Source organism: Microcaecilia unicolor, chromosome 1 (assembly GCF_901765095.1).
Source record: "Microcaecilia unicolor chromosome 1, aMicUni1.1, whole genome shotgun sequence".
Lineage (NCBI taxonomy): Eukaryota > Metazoa > Chordata > Amphibia > Gymnophiona > Siphonopidae > Microcaecilia > Microcaecilia unicolor.
Window position 1 is genome coordinate 7,509,652 of NC_044031.1, and position 24,256 is coordinate 7,533,907.

A 24,256-nucleotide genomic window follows, 5' to 3' on the forward strand; every position below is an offset into this window, starting at 1 on the left:
GGAATGCTGCTATTCCACTAGAAGTCGGCCCTTGCAGATCACCAATGTGGCCGCGCAGGCTTCTGCGAGTCTGACGTCCTGTACGTGCAGGACGTCAGACGCACAGAAACAGAAGCCTGCGCAGCCTTCTACGTGGAATGTTGCTAGTGGAATAGCAACATTCCATGTAGAATCTCCAATAGTATCTATTTTGTTACATTTGTACCCTGCGCTTTCCCAGTCATGGCAGGCTCAATGCGGCTTACATGGGGCAATGGAGGGTTAAGTGACTTGCCCAGAGTCACAAGGAGCTGCCTGTGCCTGAAGCGGGAATCAAACTCAGTTCCCCAGGACCAAAGTCCACCACCCTAACCACTAGGCCACTCCTTCACTGTTGCTACTATTTGAGATTCTACATGGAATGTTACTATTCCAACATTCCATGTAGAAGTCGGCCCTTGCAGATCACCAATGTGGCCGCGCAGGCTTCTGCTTCTGTGAGTCTGACGTCCTACTCACAGAAACAGAAGCCTGCGCAGCCTTCTACATGGAATGTTGCTAGTGGAATAGCAACATTCCATGGAGAATCTCCAATAGTAGCAACATTCCATGGAGAATCTCCAATAGTATCTATTTTGTTACATTTGTACCCTGCGCTTTCCCAGTCATGGCAGGCTCAATGCGGCTTACATGGGGCAATGGAGGGTTAAGTGACTTGCCCAGAGTCACATGGAGCTGCCTGTGCCTGAAGTGGGAATCAAACTCAGTTCCTCAGTTCCCCAGGACCAGCGTCCACCACCCTAACCACTAGGCCACTCCTTCACTGTTGCTACTATTTGAGATTCTACATGGAATGTTGCTATTCCACTAGCAACATTCCATGTAGAAGTCGGCCCTTGCAGATCACCAATGTGGCCACACAGGCTTCTGCTTCTGTGAGTCTGACGTCCTGCACGTATGTGCAAGACGTCAGACTCACAGAAAAAGACGTCAGACTCACAGAAACAGAAGCCTGCGCAGCCTTCTACATGGAATGTTGCTAGTGGAATAGCAACATTCCATGTAGAATCTCCAATAGTAGCAACGTTCCATGTAGAATCTCCGATAGTATCTATTTTATTTTTGTTCCATTTGTACCCTGCGCTTTCCCACTCATGGCAGGCTCAATGTGGCTTCCATGGGGCAATGGAGGGTTAAGTGACTTGCCCAGAGTCACAAGGAGCTGCCTGTGCCTGAAGTGGGAATCGAACTCAGGACCAAAGTCCACCCACCACCCTAACCACTAGGCCACGCCTCCACTCAAAAGCAGTACGAAATCAGTACATAAGACAAATCTACATATTGCAAGAAGAATGGCTCACTCTGTTGCTGACTCCACCCCTTCCAATGATTGATAACAAGAATGCTGTCGAATATGAGAAGATCCCAACCCTCTCATACCGATTGGTCACAACACAAACTAAGGGCGGGACCAAAATTACTCGGGAGAAGGTAGAAGGATTCAAGGAGGTCGGTTCCGATTTTATCAAGAAGGAGGTTGGATTGAGAACAGGAGCCGGCGTGACGCAAAAGACGTTGAAGCCACTTTTCTGTGTTTCCCCCTCGCCGTGGGGTGAGAGGGAGGAGTTTCAGCCACGTCTGGCATTGATTGCACAGAAGAGGAGGAGGGGTTTCAGATCCCTGTTCCTTATTCCTCCCTTTTGTTCTCTCTGTCGATTCCCTGCAGACAACAGAGCCACGAACCCAGCAAAGGTCAAACAGTAGGAAGGGCTGGAGCTGGTGCTGTGAATGAAGAAGGGCAGGAGGATGGAGCAGGTAGGAGACTGGCAGGAGGTGGGCAGCAGGGGATGCAGTGCCAGGCAATGCCACACACACACAAGAAGAAATGAGCCTGGCACTGCTCAATCCATTCCCTCCTGTAGCCCCTCAGACTCTTCTTCCTGATTCTCCTCCCCTCACACAGCAGCTGCTGCTCTTCTTCCTGATTCTCCTCCCCTCACTGGCAGGAGGTGGGCAGCAGGGGATGCAGTGCCAGGCAATGCCACACACACACAAGAAGAAATGAGCCTGGCACTGCTCAATCCATTCCCTCCTGTAGCCCCTCAGACTCTTCTTCCTCATTCTCCTCCCCTCACACTGGCAGGAGGTGGGCAGCAGGGGATGCAGTGCCACACACAAGAAGAAATGAGCCTGACACTGCTCAATCCATTCCCTCCTGTAGCCCCTCAGGCTCTTCTTCCTCATTCTCCTCCCCTCACACAGCAGCTGCTCCTCCTGCTTTACCAGACTCTCACTTTCTGCTTTACATTCTCCCTCTCCCTCTGTCACGTTCTGCTTCCTGCTTCTCTTTACATTCTCCTTCCTCTCTCCCCCTCCCCTTCCTTTCTGGAGCTGGAGGTGTGGAGAATGGCTCTTGCGGTTTGTGCTGAGCAGGAGGTGGGCAGCAGGGGATGCAGTGCCAGGCAATGCCACACACACACAAGAAGAAATGAGCCTGGCACTGCTCAATCCATTCCCTGCTGTAGCCCCTCAGGCTCTTCTTCCTCATTCTCCTCCCCTCACACAGCAGCTGCTGCTCTTCTTCCTCATTCTCCTCCCCTCACTGGCAGGAGGTGGGCAGCAGGGGATGCAGTGCCACACACAGAAGAAATGAGCCTGGCACTGCTCAGTCCATTCCCTGCTGTAGCCCCTCAGGCTCTTCTTCCTCATTCTCCTCCCCTCACTGGCAGGAGGTGGGCAGCAGGGGATGCAGTGCCAGGCAATGCCACACACACACAAGAAGAAATGAGCCTGGCACTGCTCAATCCATTCCCTGCTGTAGCCCCTCAGGCTCTTCTTCCTTATTCTCCTCCCCTCACACAGCAGCTGCTCCTCCTGCTTTACCAGACTCTCACTTTCTGCTTTACTATTGATACTACTACTCATCATTTCTAAAGCGCTACTAGACGTACCTTCTCCTTCCTCTCTCTCTCTGACTGTCACTTTCTGCTTCCTGGCATCTCTTTAAATTCTCTACCCTCTCCCCCTCCCTTTCTGCACTGTATTTGAAGATCCTCCAAAAAATAAGAGCTGAAATTAAAGTGGAGACATGTTTACAGAAAACAGTTTCTCTTCTGCTGCTTGTGATCTGTTTACATTCTCCTGCCTCTCCCCTTCCTTTCTGGACTTTTCTTTCTTAAGCCTCCAAGAAAGAGGAGCTGAAATTTAAAAATAGCATCCATATGTCAGACACTTCTATGATATAACAACAGCAAGTAGACAATTCTGAGAGTAACATTTCTTCCTTTTCTACTGTGGCAGTAACAGAAATGAGGATGTATAACCTGCAGGGAACAGTAATTACTGTATAACCCTCAAAACAAAGGCAAGACGCTGAAATCTAATGTATTTTGAACTTTACAGGGAGCTGATGAAGGAGAATTACGAGACCCTGATGTGTAATCCTTATAGACTGCGTTTTTTTTATCAGACACAGAGACTGATTTACTCAAGGTCATTTGTGACTTTTCCCCTGACTCCAGTTCCTGCAGACCTTCCCGACTGAATTAAGGAGGAAAGAAGCTGATCACTGGCATCCAGCGAAACCCATCTCTTGCGGCCCAGGGGACTTTCAAAGAGGAGCCAGAGCCCAAGGTGTGGAGAAGGGCAGGAGAATGGCTGCAGGACTTTCTACTCGGAAGGTAAGGAGACTGGCAGGAGGTAGGCAGCAGGGGATGCAGTGCCAGGCAATGCCACACACACACAAGAAGAAATGAGCCTGGCACTGCTCAATTCATTCCTGGGGGCTCTTTATTCCCTGCAGCCCCTCAGGCTCTTCTTCCTGATTCTCTTCCTGCTTTACCAGACTCTCACTTTCTGCTTCCTGACATCTCTTTACATTCTCCTTTCTCTCTCCCTCCGACTGTCTTTTTCTGCTTCCTCTCTCCCTCTGGCTGTGGCTTCCTTCCATCTCTCTTTTTACATTACCCTTCCTCTGTCCCTCCCTACCATCTACTATAATAAAACTCACCTTCAACGTTCTGAGGACACTGACGTCAGTGAAGCCAAGCCCTGACTTCCTTCAAAAAGCTTCGAAGGTTTGTGGTGGTGAAGCCACCAAAATCGCTCCGGGCCCCGCCCTCGAGGGCGGAGCAATGGCAGAACAACGAAGGGGTTGGCAGGGAGGGAGGCGGGGGTGGGAAATCGCTCCGGGCCCCGCCCTCGTGTCAAACGTCATGACGTTGGGGGCGGAGCAATGGCAGAACAACGAAGGGGTTGGCCAGGGAGGGAGGCAGGGGTGGGGTGGGAAATCGCGTCAAACGTCATGACGTTGAGGGCAGAGCAATGGCAGAACAACGAAGGGGTTGGCCAGGGAGGGAGGGGGGGTGTTGGCGACGAAAACCTTGCTAGCGCCCGTTTCATTTGCTCAGAAACGGGCCTCTTTTACTAGTTACTTTATATTTTCCTTCCTCTCTCCCTCTGACTGTCGCTTCCTGTTATCTCTTTACGTTCTCCTTCCACTCTCTCCCCCACTGACTGTTGCTTCCTGCCATCTCTTTTGTGGTGAAACAGAGGGTTTTCATGCCTTTGAATTCTATTAATATGTTCATGCAGTGTAGTTCTCTTGTTTGGCTAGCAGGTGGTGTTTGTTCTCTGTTTTAAAGCTGTTGCAGAAAAAACTTTTCTTTTCAGTTTAACCCTGAGAGACGGCAACCTGCAGTGCCATTGGCTAGATACTTTCAAAGTTGGTGCTCTAGGCTCTGATTGGCCCTGGAGTTCAAATCTAGCCAGGAGATACTGGATTTTCCCCAGTCTCTGATAGGGAGTGCAGAGGATAAACATCTCTGCCCTGAGGCCCTGTTCAAGAACTGTGAGCGGTTATTTTCCTGAAACTCCCCAGGTGCCACCCATATAGTGACAAAAGTGTTTAGATAGGTTTAATATTGATCCTTATTCAGTTACCTGTTATTGCTTGTTGTTTTACCACCTGTTTTATATCTTCCACTGTTCTGTTTCTGTGATGATAAACCCATTAGTTTATTAGCCCTGATGGCTTGGACTAAGAATCCTGGTAGTTTGTGAGTGCTTTCTATGAACTGGCCCCAGTGTCCTAAAAATCACCGGGGAATAACTTGAGAGTGGGAGACTTGCCCACAGGCAAGCGCGACCCAGACAGTGGGAGGAGGGTGCGGTGTAGAGCGCATGGGCCTAAGCAGTACTGAAGACAGACCCTCCAGGTGGCCACAGGGTTAACTCCAGGTGAGTGCTAGGCATTTCGTGACATCTTTACATTCTTCTTCGTCTCTCCCTCTGATTGTGGATGGTGATAGAAATTGTAGATATGTTACTGCTCCGGACACAAAACTCTGATATAACACTTAGTTTCATTTGGGACTACCCCGCCCATCGTCAATACACCTAGGCAGGAGGTAAGGCTGTTTGGACGGGAACAAAAGGAAAGGGGGTGCAACTTCAATGTTTTATTTGTTACATTTGTATCCCACATTTTCCCACCTATTTGCAGGCTCAGTGTGGCTTACATAGTAGCGTAGAGGCGATCGCCAGTACTGGTTTGAACAAATACAGAGTGAAGTTGTGATAGACACATTGGTCAATGTGGGATAGACACATTGGGAATCGTAAGGAGGAAGAGTTAAATTATGTACAGTTCTAGCTTTGGTTTCGACATGCCACTGGGTTAAGGTATTTAAGTCAGATCTTTAGGTTATGCCTTTTTGAACAAGTTAGGTTTTAGTAGTTTCCGGAAGTTTAGGTGGTCATATATTGTTTTCAAGGCGCTTGGCAATGCGTTCCATAGTTGTGTACTTATATAGAAGAAGCTGGATGCATAGGTTGATTTGTATTTGAGTCCTTTGCAGCTTGGGTGGTGGAGATTTAGGTATGATCGTGTTGATCTAAATGTGTTTCTGGTTGGTAGGTATATGAGGTCAGTCATGTATCCCGGGGCTTTTCTGTAGATGATTTTGTGAACCAGGGTGCAGATTTTGAACGCAATACGTTCTTTGATTGGGAGGCAGTGTAGTTTTTCTCGTAGTGGTTTGGCGCTTTTAAATCTCATTTTTCCATATATAAGCCTGGCTGCTGTGTTTTGTGCTGTCTGGAGTTTCTTTATGATTTGTTCTTTGCATCCCGCATAGATTCCATTGCAGTAGTCCAAATGGCTTAGTACCATGGATTGTACCAAGTTACAGAATATTTCCCTCGGGGAAAAAAGGTTTCACTCATTTGAGCTTCCACATTGAGTGGAACATTTTCTTTGTTGTAGCTTTCACTTGACTCTCAAGTGTAAGGTTTCGGTCGATTGTAACTCCGAGAATTTTCAGGCTGTCTGAGATAGGGAGGGTGTAGTCTGGAGTAGTTATGTTGGTGGGTTTGTTAGTGTTATATTGGGATGAGAGGATGAGGCTGTGTGTTTTTTTCTGTGTTAAGTTTTAGTTGAAATGCATTCGCCCATGAGGTCATGGTGTTCAGGCTGAGGTTGATTTCTTTGGTGATTTCTGATAGATCATCTCATACGTTCCTGAATCTACACTATCCCAACTGTAAAGGATTAAAATATACAGTGGGGGAAATAAGTATTTGATCCCTTGCTGATTTTGTAAGTTTGCCCACTGACAAAGACATGAGCAGCCCATAATTGAAGGGTAGGTTATTGGTAACAGTGAGAGATAGCACATCACAAATTAAATCCGGAAAATCACATTGTGGAAAGTATATGAATTTATTTGCATTCTGCAGAGGGAAATAAGTATTTAATCCCTCTGGCAAACAAGACCTAATACTTGGTGGCAAAACCCTTGTTGGCAAGCACAGCGGTCAGACGTCTTCTGTAGTTGATGATGAGGTTTGCACACATGTCAGGAGGAATTTTGGTCCACTCCTCTTTGCAGATCATCTCTAAATCATTAAGAGTTCTGGGCTGTCGCTTGGCAACTCGCAGCTTCAGCTCCCTCCATAAGTTTTCAATGGGATTAAGGTCTGGTGACTGGCTAGGCCACTCCATGACCCTAATGTGCTTCTTCCTGAGCCACTCCTTTGTTGCCTTGGCTGTATGTTTTGGGTCATTGTCGTGCTGGAAGACCCAGCCACGACCCATTTTTAAGGCCCTGGCGGAGGGAAGGAGGTTGTCACTCAGAATTGTACGGTACATGGCCCCATCCATTCTCCCATTGATGCGGTGAAGTAGTCCTGTGCCCTTAGCAGAGAAACACCCCCCAAAACATAACATTCCACCTCCATGCTTGACAGTGGGGACGGTGTTCTTTGGGTCATAGGCAGCATTTCTCTTCCTCCAAACACGGCGAGTTGAGTTCATGCCAAAGAGCTCAATTTTTGTCTCATCTGACCACAGCACCTTCTCCCAATCACTCTCGGCATCATCCAGGTGTTCACTGGCAAACTTCAGACGGGCCGTCACATGTGCCTTCCGGAGCAGGGGGACCTTGCGGGCACTGCAGGATTGCAATCCGTTATGTCGTAATGTGTTACCAATGGTTTTCGTGGTGACAGTGATCCCAGCTGCCTTGAGATCATTGACAAGTTCCCCCCTTGAAGTTGTAGGCTGATTTCTAACCTTCCTCATGATCAAGGATACCCCCACGAGGTGAGATTTTGCGTGGAGCCCCAGATCTTTGTCGATTGACAGTCATTTTGTACTTCTTCCATTTTCTTACTATGGCACCAACAGTTGTCTCCTTCTCGCCCAGCGTCTTACTGATGGTTTTGTAGCCCATTCCAGCCTTGTGCAGGTGTATGATCTTGTCCCTGACATCCTTAGACAGCTCCTTGCTCTTGGCCATTTTGTAGAGGTTAGAGTCTGACTGATTCACTGAGTCTGTGGACAGTTGTCTTTCATACAGGTGACCATTGCCGACAGCTGTCTGTCATGCAGGTAACGAGTTGATTTGGAGCATCTACCTGGTCTGTAGGGGCCAGATCTCTTACTGGTTGGTGGGGGATCAAATACTATTTCCCTCTGCAGAATGCAAATAAATTCATATACTTTCCACAATTGTGATTTTCCGGATTTAATTTGTGATGTGCTATCTCTCACTGTTACCAATAACCTACCCTTCAATTATGGGCTGCTCATGTCTTTGTCAGTGGGCAAACTTACAAAATCAGCAAGGGATCAAATACTTATTTCCCCCACTGTACACTAACATATGCATATAATTTCTCCTACATAGGCACGCAAATCTGGAATGAACTACCAAAAACCATAAAAACAACCCACGACATAATTAATTTCCGTAAATTATTGAAGACCAATTTATTCAAGAAAGCTTACATAATAACACCACCCTAATTGTCAATTAACAAGATGTACACTGGACTTCACAGTATCTAATTCTTTATTTCCTATCACTCATACTAATTTTGAAGTTTAATATTCATGATTGTTTCAAGCTGTGTTATCCCGATTTTTATTATAAGATGAACTTTCCTTCCTGAATACTTACTCCATTCTGTCTCCTCTTCCTTAACTGTGTATTTCTTTTTTTTTTTTCCGGAACTCCATGATATACGTGGAGGAGGGGAGATACAAAGTAGTAAATTTAAAACTAATCTGAGAAACGTTTTCTTCACTCAGTGTGTGATTAAACTCTGGAATTCGTTGCCAGAGAATGTGGTAAAGGTGGTTAGCTTAGCCGGGTTTAAAAAAGGGTTGGGCGGCTTCCTAAAGGAAAAGTCCATAGACCATTATTAAAATGGACTTGGGGAAAATCCACTGCTTATTTCTAGGATAACAGTCACACTTAATATGGCTATACTCTACTGCCAATGTCCAAACTCCAAAACTTACTATAGTAGAGTTTTATTCACAGGATTGCTGTGTTAATTATGAATGTTCGTGACTACATCCAGGGGCATATCTGCGTGGGGCCTCGGGGGCCCAGGCCCCCGCATTCCTCTCTCAGGCCCCCTCTACTCTGCCTGATTGAAAAAAATTCAATTTGCTGCTGCTGATTTGCTTTAAACGATGTCTTGCGTGTTCCAGGCAGCTTCAGCAACGCTAGCAGCTACCCTTGTGGCCCCCACACACCAGCTCCTGCCCTCATGTGACTCGGAACGTCACAGCAAGAGCGTTTACCTCGAGTGATCCGGCGATTCTGCGGCGCGAAGAGCCCTGCCCCCCACAGCAGCACGATCAGAGAAAGACGCACGCACGCACGCCTCGTGCCTCCCTGCTGCCCTACTCCCCTGCCTCGCGTTGCGCCATTTTAACTCTGGTCCCCTCAAAATATCAGGTCTAGATACGCCCCTGACTATATCTATTAACAGGGGAAGTCTCATATAATCACCAGGGAATTATATCAACCATTTATCTTGGTTGATAAATCTCCCCTTACGTTCCTACCCGTACCCTCCGCTCTCAAAACAAATCCCTCCTTTCAGTACCCTTCTCCACCACCGCCAACTCCAGACTCCGCCCTTTTTCCCTCGCCTCACCCCACGCATGGAACAAACTCCCCGAGCCCATACGCCAGGCCCCCTCCCTGCCCATCTTCAAATCTCTGCTTAAAGCCCACCTCTTCAATGTCGCCTTCGGCACCTAACCTCTACACCTCTGCCCAGGAAACCTAGACTGCCCAACTTGACATTTCGTTCTTTAGATTGTAAGCTCATCTGAGCAGGGCCTGTCCTTTTATGTTAAATTGTACAGCACTGCGTAACCCTAGTAGCGCTCTAGAAATGTTAAGTACTACTACTACTACTACTATTTAGCATTTCTATAGTGCTACAAGGCATACGCAGCGCTGCACAAACATAGAAGAAAGACAGTCCCTGCTCAAAGAGCTTACAATCTAATCTAGTAGTAGTAGTAGTAGTACATATAGCAGTGATTTAACCAGAGCTGAGATTGTGATGTCATAATGCCTCATTCCACCAATGCCTAAGAGCCAGCCTCATCAGTGATGTCACAATGGCTCAACTGTCCTATACTTGGCCCACTTCCCCCCTTAGTGTGAAGAGTTTCAGTCTCTGGTATCCAGAGCTGAGATTGTGATGTCATAATGCCTCATTCCACCAATGCCTAAGAGCCAACCTCATCAGTGATGTCACAATGGCTCAACTGTCCTATACTTGGCCCACTTCCCCCCTTAGTGTGAAGAGTTTCAGTCTCTGGTATCCAGAGCTGAGATTGTGATGTCATAATGCCTCATTCCACCAATGCCTAAGAGCCAACCTCATCAGTGATGTCACAATGGCTTGATTGTCCTATATTTGTCTCACTCTTATCTATTAGATTGTAAGCTCTTTGAGCAGGGACTGTCTCTCTTTGTTAAATTGTACAGCGCTGCGTAACCCTAGTAGCGCTCTAGAAATATTAAGTAGTAGTAGTAGTATACCCTTTTGGTGATGGATGTAATCATCGACTGACCCCCCCCCCCCCCCCCCCTCCTGCCTTGATAAAGATTTTTACTTTTTTTTTTTTGTTCTTTTGTATTCAAGATGTCACAATTTTAAGCTTCCTATAATTATCTTTTGTAAGCATGTCTGCTTCCTACCACAATCGGCTTCCTGCTGATGTCTTATATCAGGCTGTGTATATAGTGCCACGGGTATATTTATTCTGCCCAAAGCATTAAACATATCACTTATCTGTAAACCCGACAGGTGCCTGTTTCGCTTTCCACTGCTTTTTCAAGGGATCAATGCACTCAGGACCTTATCTGATGGTTCACTGTTGTTCCAGAGCAGTATTACTGTCCCGTTAAAGAAATTTGTCGTTAGTTAAATTGTTCTACCAGAAGAAATGTTTAAATATACGTTTACGCAACAACCTGCCAACCAGAAAAACCATAAAATCAGCACGATCATACCTAAACCTCCACTACCCAAGCATCAAAGGAGTCAAATACATACATATAGTAGATGACGGCAGAAAAAGACCTGCACGGTCCCATCCAGTCTCTGCCCAACAAGATAACTCATATTTTGCTGCTTTTTGTGTATACCCTACTTTGATTTGTACCTGTGCTCTTCAGGGCACATACCGTACAAGTCTGTCCAGCACTATCCCCGCCTCCCAACCACCTGCCCCTCCTCCCAACCACCAGCTCTGGCACAGACCGTATAAGTCTGCCCAGCACTATCCTCACCTCCCAACCATCAGCCCTGCCTCCCAACCACCGGCTCTGGCACAGACCGTACAAGTCTGTCCAGCACTATCCCCGCCTCCCAACCACCAGTCCTGCTTCCCAACCACCGGCTCTGGCACAAACCGTATAAGTCTGCCCAGCACTATCCCCACCTCCCAACCACCAGCCCCGCCTCCCGATCTTGACTAAGCTCCTGAGGATCCATTCCTTCGGCACAGGATTCCTTTATGCTTATCCCACGCATGTTTGAATTCCGTTACCGTTTTCATTTCCACCACCTCCCGCGGGAGGGCATTCCAAGCATCCACTACTCTCTCCGTGAAAAAATACCTCCACTTATGCATCTAGCTTTTCCTACTTAAGCGCACAACTATGGAACGTACTACCAAAAGTAGTAAAAACTACGCTCGATCACCTAAATTTCCGGAAACTACTAAAGACAGACCTGTTCAGAAAAGCATACCCCACCGACCCAACATAAAAAACCTGGGTACCTGCGACACAACGTAACCAAAGACCGTAATGGACATACCCTAACTCTTCCTCTCCCTCTCTAGTTCCCCCAATTGTATTTACCATACATGTAACCCATTCTACCACAATTTCACCTTGTATTGTTCATACCGGTATTTGTTCAAACCGGAATCGGCTAACGCCGTTTACGGTACTATGTAAGCCACATTGAGATACAAATCTAACAAATAATAATAATAAAAGAACCAATTTTATTAACTTGAACAACTTTTCTATACCCCAAATTGGGTTTTAAATAAAAAAGTAGCTTATACTTACCATCTGTCTAGTTACTGGGTCTCGAAATCCTTTTAGTTTCCATTCCTCTCCATAGGTTAGGAGACTAGCAGGCTTATTTTCAAACGAGAAGGGCGCCCATCTCTCGACAAAAATCGGGAGATGGGCGTCCTTCTCCCAGGGTCACCCAAATCGGCATAACCGAAAGCCGATTTTGGGCGTCCTCAACTGCTTTCCGTCGCGGGTACGACCAAAGTTCAAGGGGGCGTGTCGGAAGCATAGCGAAGGCGGGACTGGGGCGTGCCTAACACATGGGTGTCCTTGACCGATAATGGAAAAAAAGAAGGGCGTCCCTGACAAGCACTTGGGCGAGTTGGTCCATTTTTTTCTTACGACCAAGTCTCAAAAAGATGCCCAAACTGACCATATGTCTACCGGAGGGAATCGGGGATGACCTCCCGTTACTCCTCCAGTGGTCACCAACCCCCTCCCACCCTAAAAAAAAAAAAAACTTTTAAAATATTTTTTGCCAGCCTCTATGCCAGCCTCAAATGTCATACTGTTGCATCCCTACCTTGCTCCTCGGGCAGCGGCCATATTGGAAAGATCATCTGAGCAGTAACCATTTTGGGTAGAGCATCTGAAGGGCAGCCATCTTGGGAGGATCGTTTGAGGATCAGCCATCTTCGGTAGCTCATCTAGGAGGCAGCCATCTTGAATGTCTTTTGGGTGTGCCCTATGAGATCTCTCGCCTCTCAGCTGAGACCACGTTCCTACTACTACTACTACTATTTAGCATTTCTATAGCGCTACAAAGCATACGCAGCGCTGCACAAACATAGAAGAAAGACAGTCCCTGCTCAAAGAGCTTACAATCTAATAGACAAAAAATAAATAAAGTAAGCAAATCAAATCAATTAATGTGAATGGGAAGGAAGAGAGGAGGGTAGGTGGAGGCGAGTGGTTACAAGTGGTTACGAGTCAAAAGCAATGTTAAAGAGGTGGGCTTTCAGTCTAGATTTAAAGGTGGCCAAGGATGGGGCAAGACATAGGGGCTCAGGAAGTTACTACTACTACTACTATTTAGCATTTCTATAGCGCTACAAGGCATACGCAGCGCTGCACAAACATAGAAGAAAGACAGTCCCTGCTCAAAGAGCTTACAATCTAATAGACAAAAAATAAAGTAATCAAATCAATTATTGTGTACAGGAAGGCGGAGGGTAGGTGGAGGCAGGTGGTTACAAGTGGTTACGAGTCAAAAGCAATGTTAAAGAGGTGGGCTTTCAGTCTAGATTTAAAGGTGGCCAAGGATGGGGCAAGACGTAGGGGCTCAGGAAGTTTATTCCAGGCGTAGGGTGCAGCGAGACAGAAGGCGCGAAGTCTGGAGTTGGCAGTAGTGGAGAAGGGAAGGGAGAAGGGATTGGAGACCTATTAAAGAGCTGGCCTGGGACACCATCTTTGCTTCGGCTTCTATCTTGTTAGAGGTTTGGTGCTGGTGATTGAGCGTTCTGCCGGTTTTTCTGTTGATGCTGACTTGGATTGAACCTGACCATTCTCTGCTTGCTGCCTGCCCTGACCTGTGGATTGAACCTGACCATTCTCTTTTTTTTTTTTTTTTTCTTTTTTTTTAATCTTTTATTTATCAGTTTCAACATACAATATAGGAGTAGCTCCCAATTGAAAAACATACAAAGCAACTATTTTAAATTTCAAACAGAATGTTTCAACCTTTAACCTGTTGCGAATTTCTAATACAACTCTTCGTCTCCTTACGCTTCCTTCCCTTCCCCCCTCCCTTCCCCATCCCCTCCCTGTGGTGGCTTAACCTAATCTTTTGACTGTTCATAGAGTGACCAAATTTTTGTGAAGGCCATCATAGAGCCTCTCCGCAGTGCTGTAAGCTTCGACATTTGGTAGAAATACTCCACCTTTCGTAGCACCATGTCGGTCCCCGGTATTTCCACTTGTTTCCAGGCCCGGGCCAAAACCAGCTTTGCTGCTACAAAATATTGAATGGCCAACTTGTGTTGCCAGCTAGGTATTCTTGCAGGCTTAAAGTGGAGGAGGCAGCTTTCCGCTTCACAGGTATAAATCTTTTGAGTCACTTTATTGACCTCCTCTATCACTTTTGCCCAATAAGCTTTTACTTTTTCACAGTCCCACCAGACATGTAAAAACGTGCCCGCTTGGCCACATTCCCGCCAGCATTGACCCGATACCCCTGGATACATTTTCTGCAGCCTAATGGGGGTATAATACCACCAGTATAACATTTTAAATCCATTTTCGCTCGCAGACTGTGCTGGGGATGGCTTGAGTAAGTACTTATAATTTCGTTTCCACATTATCTGGGGGTAAGTGCGCTGCAATGCCGTTTCCCATCTTGCCTGGTAAAACACCTGAGGATCAGTGCGTCCCAGCAGAGCTAGATATATACGTGTTATGCTACCCTTACCTCCCCCTTTACGCATCGCTATTTCCAGTGCTGTTTCTTCCAGCTCCAGTTCGTCCTGGGCTCGCCTCCTAATAAAATTGCGAAGACCGCAATAGTATACCAAGTCCCTCTCTACCAACCCATATTCTGCTTGAAGTTCCGCAAAGCCCACCACTTCTCCCTCTCCCCATAATTGACCTAGGGTACGTAATCCCGCCTGTGACCAAATCTGGAAGGCCTTTTCAGATTTACCCGAAGGAAATCCTCTCGTCCACCTGATTGCTGTTTGCCTATAATACTTGCGTTCCGGGAACATCTTCTTCCTAATCTGGTACCAGGTCGATAAGATATGTTTCACTCCCAATGGGACCCTCTTAATTATTGGCGTCAACTCTTCCCCTGGGATCCATAGGATGTCCTCTATCTCTTTCCGGCCCAACCATGCCCGTTCCCAATGTAACCATTTCTTCATTGCCCCTGGTGCCCATTCTGTTAAAATTCTTAACTGTGCTGCTTGATAATATAAATAAAAGTTGGGGACTCCCATCCCTCCCCTCTCATGCGGTTGATACATCATCGTCCGTTTTACACGCGGGGGGCGTTTCTTCCAGATATATGTAAAAACTTTTCGCCTGAGTTTAACAAAAAAAATGTTAGGAATCGGGACAGGAAGCGCCATGAAAAGATACAGTAGCTTGGGAAGTATCATCATCTTTACCGCAGAGATACGTCCCTTCCATGAGATATTAAGCCCTTCCCATCTATCGAGTTCCCTAAAAAGTTCATCTATTTTTTGGGGGAAATTCGCGTGAAAGAGATCCCCTATTCTTGGTGTTATCTGTACTCCCAAATATCTGATCGAGCTCTTAGCCCACACAAATGGAAATGCTGCCTGAAGGTCCGGTAGATCGCTAGGGGGTATTGTTAGATTTAAGAAAACTGATTTTGTCAAGTTAGGCTTGAATCCTGATAGCTGCCCATAGTGTGTCAAATGTTCTATTATCCGGGTCACTGACTGTTCCGGCTGGGAAAGAGTGAGTAATATGTCATCTGCAAATAACATAATTTTATGTTCCCTCATGCCCTTCACTATCCCCTTTACCATTGCATCCCTTCTAATCTTACAGGCCAATGGCTCCAAAGATAGAGCAAACAGGAGGGGGGATAGTGCACATCCCTGTCTGGTGCCCCGCCATATATTAAACGTTCTCGTATAAGACCCATTTACTTTAATTGTGGCCAGTGGGGCCTGGTATATTAACCGTAACCAGGTGAGATATCTCCCTTTTATCCCTACTCGCCTAAATACTGCGAACATGAAGGTCCAATCCACCCGATCAAATGCCTTTTCGGCATCTATCGAAAGCAATACTGCGGGTGTTGGTTCCTCTTCTACTTGCTGTATAATGTGTAATAAGCAACGGATATTATCGAATGTCTGGCGACCTGTTATAAATCCCGCCTGATCCCCATGTATCACACCAGGCAATTTTTCTTGCAATCTGCGAGCCAAAATTTTTGTAAAAATCTTATAATCTACATTCAGTAGAGAAATTGGCCTATAGGAGCCACAAAGCTGAGGATCTTTCCCTGGTTTTAATAGCAGGGTAATCGCAGCTAGTCTCCACGAATAGGGCAGCTCACGCGCATCTTCTAGGGAATTAAATAGTTTCAACAGTAGTGGCGCCAGATGTTTACTAAATAGCTTATAAAATCTCACAGTAAACCCGTCTGGGCCTGGGGCCTTGCCAGTTGCCATATCCCCTATCGCCCATTTGATATCTTCCAGCGTTATAGGGGATGAGAGAGATTCTGACTCTCCTTCTTGCAGCTGGGGGACCTCAATCTGTCCCAAATATTGCTCGCTTGTGGCATCCTCAGCTGTGTGTTCCAGTTCATACAATTTAGTATAGTAATTTAAGAAGGTCTCCTGTATCTCTTCTGTTTGTGTAACCAGTTCTCCAGTTGGAGTTTGAATACCCCCAATATAATTGCGTTGAGCCAGTTTTTTAAGTTTGCATGCCAGCAGCCTACTCGCCTTGTCCCCAAATTCAAAGTGCTCCTGCTGTGCACTCTGCAGTTGGGCCGCTATATCTGCCATTTGGAGTTCATTAAGCTTGGATCTCAACTGTTGCATCTTTTCTAATTCCGCTACCTCCGTGGGGTTTTCTTTATGTTTATGCTCTAAGGTGAGGAGTTCAGTTCTAATACCATTCTCCTCTTCTGCACGATTTTTATTTATATGTGCCTTCAATGCAATCAATTTCCCTCTGATCACCACTTTAAGCCCCTCCCACACGCTGGCTGGGTGTACCTCTCCTGTATCATTAAATTCAATGTATTCTGTAATGTATTGTTCTATTGTTGGGATATTCTTCATCTCATATAGGAGCATCTCATCTAGCCGCCAGTATCGTGTGCCCACTCGTTTCACTCCTAAATTCAATGTCATGGTCACCGGAGAATGGTCGGACCACGTGCGGGGTTCAATGTCTATCTCCTGAACTTTATTAGCAACTGTCACCTCCCCCATCCAGGCATCTATTCTTGAATAAGATTTATATTGGGAGGAGTAGTAGGTATAATCTTTTTCGGAGCCATGGTGTGACCGCCAGAGGTCCACCAGTCCCCATCTGGCCATAAAACCTTTGAATAATTTCCTATCAGCTTTTGCGTAAGTCGCCTGTCCCGTGGAGTTATCCAGGGGGGGATGAATAGTGAGGTTCAGGTCACCCCCTATTAATAGATGTCCCTGCTGATAATCTTGTAGTAAACGCTCTACACGCTCAAGGAATGGGCCTTGTCCTTGATTGGGTGCGTATAGATTAAGAATGGTGTACTGAATATTATATAAGGAGGCCACTATCAGGAGGAATCTACCCTCCTTATCAGAGACAGTTTTGTGGATCTGCCACGGGTGCCTGCCTGAGAACGCTGTTAGGACCCCCCTCTTTTTGGAATTCCCACTACAGGAGGAAAACATTATCATGGGAAAACGTTTATGACAAACTAACTTTTCATAACTTTTCTTAAGATGTGTCTCCTGGAGCAAGACCAGGTCTGCTTGAAGGCGTAACATTTCTTTAAAGGCTAACTTACGCTTCATGGGGGAGTTGAGGCCCCTCACATTTAATGTTACACATTTGAACACCCTATCAGCCATTCTTTTTCGTATTGCAGGTTATATAACCACCACCTTATGCCCTCTCCCTTCCCTCCCTCCTTTAACCCCCCTCCCCCCTTCCCCACAAACCATATATGACATGTCCCTGTCCCCGACTGGGACATGACTTTTGGAGAAGTGACTTAGCTTCCCGATTCTAGCCTCAGCTCTCTAAATGAGTCTGTTTCTTATTTTGCTGTCAACCATAACATCATCAAACTTTCTTGTATTCTGTTCTCCTGTGGCAACGATATTCCGCTTATAATCCAGCTTGTGTTAGTTGCTCACGACTTCCTGTTTGTTGTAGCCGTAAGCCCTGACGTCTGCCGTCTCAGGCGCCCTCGTCCTTGGGACACCCGCTGCCATTTCGATTTAGATCTTTGAGGGGCCTCGACCGGTGTTCGTGCCTGTGTCGGATCGCTTGTTGTGTCTTGTCCCAGATAATCTTGGGCATCTTCTAATGTCACCACTCGGCGCTGTTTTCCCGCCTGGGAGAAGACTAGTGCAAAAGGGTATTGCCATTTATATTTAACCCCTTCTGCTCGGAGTCGCTCAGTTAATGGCCGCAGTGCACTTCTTCTTTTCAAAGTTGTAGCTGAAAGGTCCTGAAAAATCTCTATGGGAAACGTTTCCCAGGTTATTGGACTGCTCAGTCTCGCCTTATGCATAATGTCTTCTTTCATTTTAAACTCGGAGAAGCATGCCACTATGTCTTTGGGCACATTGGCCCTTCGCTGACCCATTGCCCTGTGTGCTCTCTCCAGTCTGATGGTATTAGGCGCGATTGTCTGCTCTGGTGTGGATAGGAGGTGGGCAGCTATTTTTTGTACTACCAGTTCGCAGTTGACAAATTCTGGCACCTCCGGCAGGCCTCGAATTCTTATGTTGGAACGCCGACTCCTGTTCTCCAGATCCTCCACCTTATCGGTGAGGAATCTGAGCTCCGTTTGTTGCTCGGACAGACGGTTCTCCACCCCATTAAGGGAGTCTGCCTGCTCTTCTAGGCCTGCTTCAGCTTCGCTGACTCTGGTGCCCAGTTCTGAAATCTCTCCGCGGAGATCTGCACCTAGCTGTGCGAAGTCGCGGCGCATCTCCTTAATTTCCGATTTAATATCTTGAAACCAGATTTGGAGTTGTTCCCATTTGTCTGGCGGCATTTCGTTTCCCCCCTTGTCTCCAGGGATATCTGTATTCATCACTGCACGCGGCCGCGTGGTGTCTTCGCCATCAGTCTGTTCTCCGGCCTGCATGTTTTTTGCCGCCTCCCGTTGACGGTACGAGAAAGCCGTCAAATCTGTGGTTTTCGGTCCCGAAGTTGACATTATTGGGGTCGCGTTCGGCTCTCGTTTCACTATCGCTGATTTAAATACGCTATTAGAACAGTTTGCTCTCCTAATATGCTCTTTATGAGGCTGATGTTCGGGAGCTTCTGTTTTTTCAGTCCGCCATTACAGAGCGTGACGTCACTTCCCGAACCTGACCATTCTCTGCTAGCTGCCTGCCCTGACCTGTGGATTAAACCTGACCATTCTCTGCTTGCGGCCTGCCCGATCTGTGTTCCGGATCTGTTCTACTCCTGCCTGAAACGGCTGGTGGCCGTCCGACCCCGACAGTATCTGGAAGTCCTGGTGGCCACCTGCACCTGGAGGCTCAACTCCCGGGGAACGGTGGTCGCTTCCCAGGTGAAGCTAGGGGTTGTCCGGCAACACATACCCAGCTCCATGACAGCAGTATGCAGGTGCCTGGAGCATTTAGTGGATGCAGTGCACTTCAGGCAGGCGGACCCAGGCCCATCCCCCACCCTACCTGTTACGCTTGTGGTGGTAAATGTGAGCCCTTCAAAACCCACCAGAAACCCACTACCCACATGTAGGTGCCCCCCTTCACCCCTTAAGGCTATGGTAGTGGTGTACAGTTGTGGGGAGTGTTTTTTTTTTTGTGGGGGGGGGGGGCTCAGCACACAAGGTAAGGGAGCTGTGCATCTGGGAGCAAATTCTGAAGTCCTCTGCAGTGCCCCCTAGGGTGCCCGGTTGGTGTCCTGGCATGTCAGGGGGACCAGTGCACTTCGAATGCTGGCTCCTCCCACGACCAAATGGCTTAGATTTGGTCGTTTCTGAGATGGACGTCCTCGGTTTCCGTTATGGCCGAAAATCGGGGACGACCATCGCTAAGGTCAACCTAAATTTCACGATTTGGGCGTCCCTGACCGTATTATCGAAACGAAAGATGGATGCCCATCTTGTTTCGATAATACGGGTTTTCCCCACCCCTTCGCCGGGACGTCCTGCAAGGACGTGCTCAGGAAAACGTGGGCACCCCTTTCGATTATGCCCCTCCAAGTTAATTTAATTGTCTCTGAACTCAGGGGTGAACTGTGAGTTTGAGGTATTTTGCCACAGATAATAGTAAAGCTCGCAGGGCCCTCAGACTCAGCAGCTACATTAAGTTTAGGGAGAGTCTCATACTAGTTGGGGGACAGAGACTGCTAGAGGAGGGAGAAATTATAGGCAAAAATGTACAAATAAAGAATGCAGAATTTTTAAAAATCTGTGTGTGGCATTCCCCCAGAAATAATAACCTGTATGAAGCAGAAGTTACATTCCCCAAAACCAAGAGAATAAATCCAGCTGAAATCTAATGCATTCTGAGCACCTCCCCGTGTCCCTAAGTGTGTTTCTGGTTTCTGTTTCAGATGCGGGTGACGTTTGAGGAGATCGCTATCTATTTCTCCCAGGAGGAGTGGGAGTATTTAGATGAAGGGCAGAAGGAGCTTTACAGGGAGGTGATGAAGGAGAATCATGAGACTCTGATGTTTCTAGGTAAGGATTACATTGTCTGCATTTTTAGCAGACTTTCCCCCTGACTCCAGCTCCTGCGTTGCTTTGTCTGGATCGGTACCTGAGATTGGTTCTTTGGGTCTTTTTGCTTGAGACCAGCCCCTGCCAGACAATCTGAGTATCTATCCTGTGCTTATGATGAGAACAGGCGACTGAGAACAAATTTCTTGTTATTCCCCATCTTAAAATCCCTTTTACAGGCAGTGTGTGAGTCTTAGTACAGGAAGCCTGAGTGACGTCTACACCAGATAAAGAATGATTGAGAGATGACCCACTCTATATACATAAGACCCAGATCCTCCTCCCTCTTCCTCGCCTCTTACCCGTGTGTCTCCCATCCCCAGTCTATGAGATCCCCTCTCCCTCTCTCACTCCCTGTATGGATCCCCAGTTACCAATAACCACCTCTCCTCCCTCCTTCTCTTGAATCTCTAAAATTGCTGAATTGATTATCTGAACCTGTACATAATAAGCATTTGTTTTTCTAATATGATTTTATTTTTTAAAATGTTTTGACTTAAAAAAAATAAAATGCTCGATATGGATGCACAAGCTAGTGTGATCGGCTGAAAAGGTACCAAAAGTGGGGTTTGTGACTTACTTATGCTACAAGATAGAGCGATACCGCCCTGTTGCATCTATCCCACTAGCAGTCAAACTGATGGAGAGCATGGTGACCAAAACAGCTTACTGATTACATGGACAAGTTCTCAATACTACATGAATCACAATCAGGATTCCACCCCCTCCATAGCACTGAAACTGTGCTAGTCACTCTCCTGGCCAAATTCAATTACGAAATAGCTACAGGTAAAAGCATACTTCTCCTCCAATTCGACATGTCGTGCGCATTCGACATGGTAAACCACAATATACTACATCGGAATTGGTGGAAATATACTCAGCTGGCTCAAGGGTTTTCTAACCACCAGAACATACCAAGTGAAAGGAATCCTGTTCAGAAGGAATGAATCCTCAGGAGCTTAACCAAGATTGGATAGCAGAGCCGGTAGTGGGAGGCGGGGCTGGAGGTTGGGAGGCGGGGATAGTGTGGGGCAGACTTATACGGTCTGTGCCAGAGCCGGTGGTGGGAGGCGTGGATAGTGCTGGGCAGACTTATACGGTCAGTGCCAGAGCCGGTGGTGGGAGGCGGGGATAGTGCTGGGCAGACTTATACGGTCAGTGCCAGAGCCGGTGGTGGGAGGCGGGGATAGTGCTGGGCAGACTTATACGGTCTGTGTCAGAGCCGGTGGTGGGAGACGGGGATAGTGCTGGGCAGACTTATATGGTCTGTGCCAGAGCCGGTGGTGGGAGGCGGGGATAGTGCTGGGCAGACTTATACGGTCTGTGCCCTGAAGAGCATAGGTACAAATCAAAGTAGGGTATACACAAAAAGTAGCACACATGAGTTGTCTTGTTGGGCAGACTGGATGGACCATGCAGGTCTTTTTCTGCCGTCATCTACTATGTTACTATGTAAATTCAAACATATCACCACTGTGGAAAGCAGATTGCGGAGTACCTCAAGGATCACCACTATCACCAATACTTTTCAACATAATGATGATCCCACTGGCTAAGTCCTTATCCAATCAAGGTCTCAACCCATTCATCTACGCAGACGGTGTCACAATATACATTCCCTTCAGACATGATCTGACAGATATCACCAATGAAATCAAGCTCGGTCTGAACACTATGGACTCATGGGCAAACTCATTTCAACTGAACACTGACAAAACACACTGCCTCATCCTCTCATCTCAACACAATACGTACAAACCCACAACCATAAACACCCCAGACCACACCCTCCGTATCTCAGCCTGAAAATACTTGGCATTACAATCGACCGCAACCTTACACTTGGGAGCTAAGTGAACTCAACAACAAAGAAAAAGTTCCACTCAATGTGGAAACTTAAACACGTAAAACCTTTCTTCCCGAGGGAAATATTCCATAACCTAATACAATCAATGGTACTAAGCCATGCAGACTATTGCAAAGGAATCTATGCGGGATGTAAAGAACAACTCACAAAGAAACTCCAGAACGCTCAAAACACAGCAGCCAGGTTGATATTTGGTAAAACACGATTCGAAAGTGCCAAATCCCTCCGAGAAAAACTGCATTGGCTCCCAATTAAAGAACGTATTACATTTAAAATCTGCACCCTGGTCCACAAAATTGTCTACGGCGAAGTCCCAGGCTACATGACAGACGTCATAGATCTACCAACCAGAAACACAACCAGATCATCACGAACATACCTAAACCTCCACTACCCAAACTGCAAAGGACTCAAATACAAAGCAACCTACGCATCCAGCTTCTCCTATATAAGCACACAACTATGGAACTCACTGCCAAAAGCTGTGAAAACAACCTACGACCATCTAAACTTCCGGAAATCACTAAAAACCAACCTGTTCCAAAAGGCATACCCTACCGACCCAACATAAACGCCTACACTCTGCAACACAGCAAAACCAAAGCTCGTAATGGACACTATATAACCTCTCCTCTCTTCAATCCCCATTGTGCCTGAACCTTAATCGACCACAACATCACCATGTATTTGTTTCTCTACCGGACTTGGCGAACGCCTTTACGGTACTATGTAAGCCACATTGAGCCTGCAAATAGGTGAGAAAATGTGGGATACAAATGTAACAAATAAATATCAACTGCATAATCCTGCAAAATTTCAGCCTCAGTTATAGACTAATTACATCTTTAATAAATTAGAAATGTTTTTCAATATGAAAGTAATTAACCCCAGAAACCACATACCTCACAACACTGACCCTATAGTACACACCCTATAGTATACAAAACTTTCAAAATTGGAAGTTGCCCCTCCAAACTTTTGTGGCCTTCTTATCTTCTTGGGCAGTACCGGGACAGACAGAGAGGGGACTCCTAATTCTGGATGAGAACTTCCTGGAATAACTCATGGAGAGGGACAGTCACAGCCTCTCTAGGAGGAGACTCATAGTCCAGAACCTCAAGCATCTTGAATCTGGGCTAGTTTCTCCACCTCTACAAGAAATGAAATAGCAGTTGGGACCATGATTCTGATCGTGCCTTATTGGCCTCGTTAGATCTGGTTCCCTCTTCTTCTGGAGTTATCCACTGAAGAACTATGGAAACTGAAGTGTTTTCTGGCCCTCATCATGCAGAATAAGGGATCTATTCTGTATCCCAACCTTGAGTCTCTGGCCCTCACAGCCTGGATGTTGAGAGCCTAGAATTTGCTTCCTTAGATCTTTCCGAGGGTGTCTCCCAGGTCTTGCTGGCTTCCAGGAAAGATTCCACTAAGAGGTGTTACTCTTTTAAATGGAGGAGGTTTGCCATCTGGTGTGAAGACAAGGCCCTAGATCCCCTTTCTTGCCCTACACAGTCCCTGCTTGTATACCTTCTACACCTATCCAAGTCTGCTCTCAAGACCAACACCTTAGTGCAATTAGTGCCTATCAACTTGTAGAGAGTCTCTGGACAGTAGTTCACTTCATGAGAGGTTTGCTTTTGTCAAAGCCCTCTGTCAGACTTCCACCTGTATCATGGGACCTCAACGTCATTCTCACCCAGCTGATGAAAGCTCTTTTCAAGCCACTGAATTCCTGCCATCTGAAGTACTTGACCTGGAAGGTCACTTTCTTGGTGCTGTTACTTCAGCTTGTAGAGTCAGTGAGCTTCAGGCCTTAGTAGTAGATGCACATACTAAGTTTGATCACAACAGAGTAGTCCTCCGTACGCACCCTAAGTGCCTGCCTACGGAGGTGTCTGATTTTGATCTGAACCAGTTGATTGTTGTCAACATTGTTTCCCTAACCTCATGCCCATTCTGGCGAGAGCGCCTTGCACGCCTTGGATTGCAAGCGAGCATTGGCCTATTACATGGAGCAGACTTGGCCCCACAGACAGTCCGCCCAATCTTTTTTCATTTCTTTTGATCCCAACAGGATAGGAATCGCCATCG

At 46.7% G+C, this 24,256-nt stretch overlaps 1 protein-coding gene across 2 annotated transcripts in view; it reads left to right on the forward strand.

The window, feature by feature from the left end:
- Positions 1-1,693: 1,693 nt before the first annotated feature.
- Positions 1,694-24,256, forward strand: part of LOC115462575 (gastrula zinc finger protein XlCGF57.1-like) — a 35,180-nt gene continuing 12,617 nt past the window's right edge. For both annotated transcript variants that reach the window (XM_030192574.1, XM_030192581.1), the window contains exons 1-3: positions 1,694-1,794; positions 3,501-3,659; positions 20,130-20,256. In XM_030192574.1, coding sequence (XP_030048434.1) covers positions 1,768-1,794; positions 3,501-3,659; positions 20,130-20,256 — 313 coding nt within the window. In that variant the 5' untranslated portion in view covers positions 1,694-1,767. The remainder of the gene's footprint in view (positions 1,795-3,500; positions 3,660-20,129; positions 20,257-24,256) is intronic.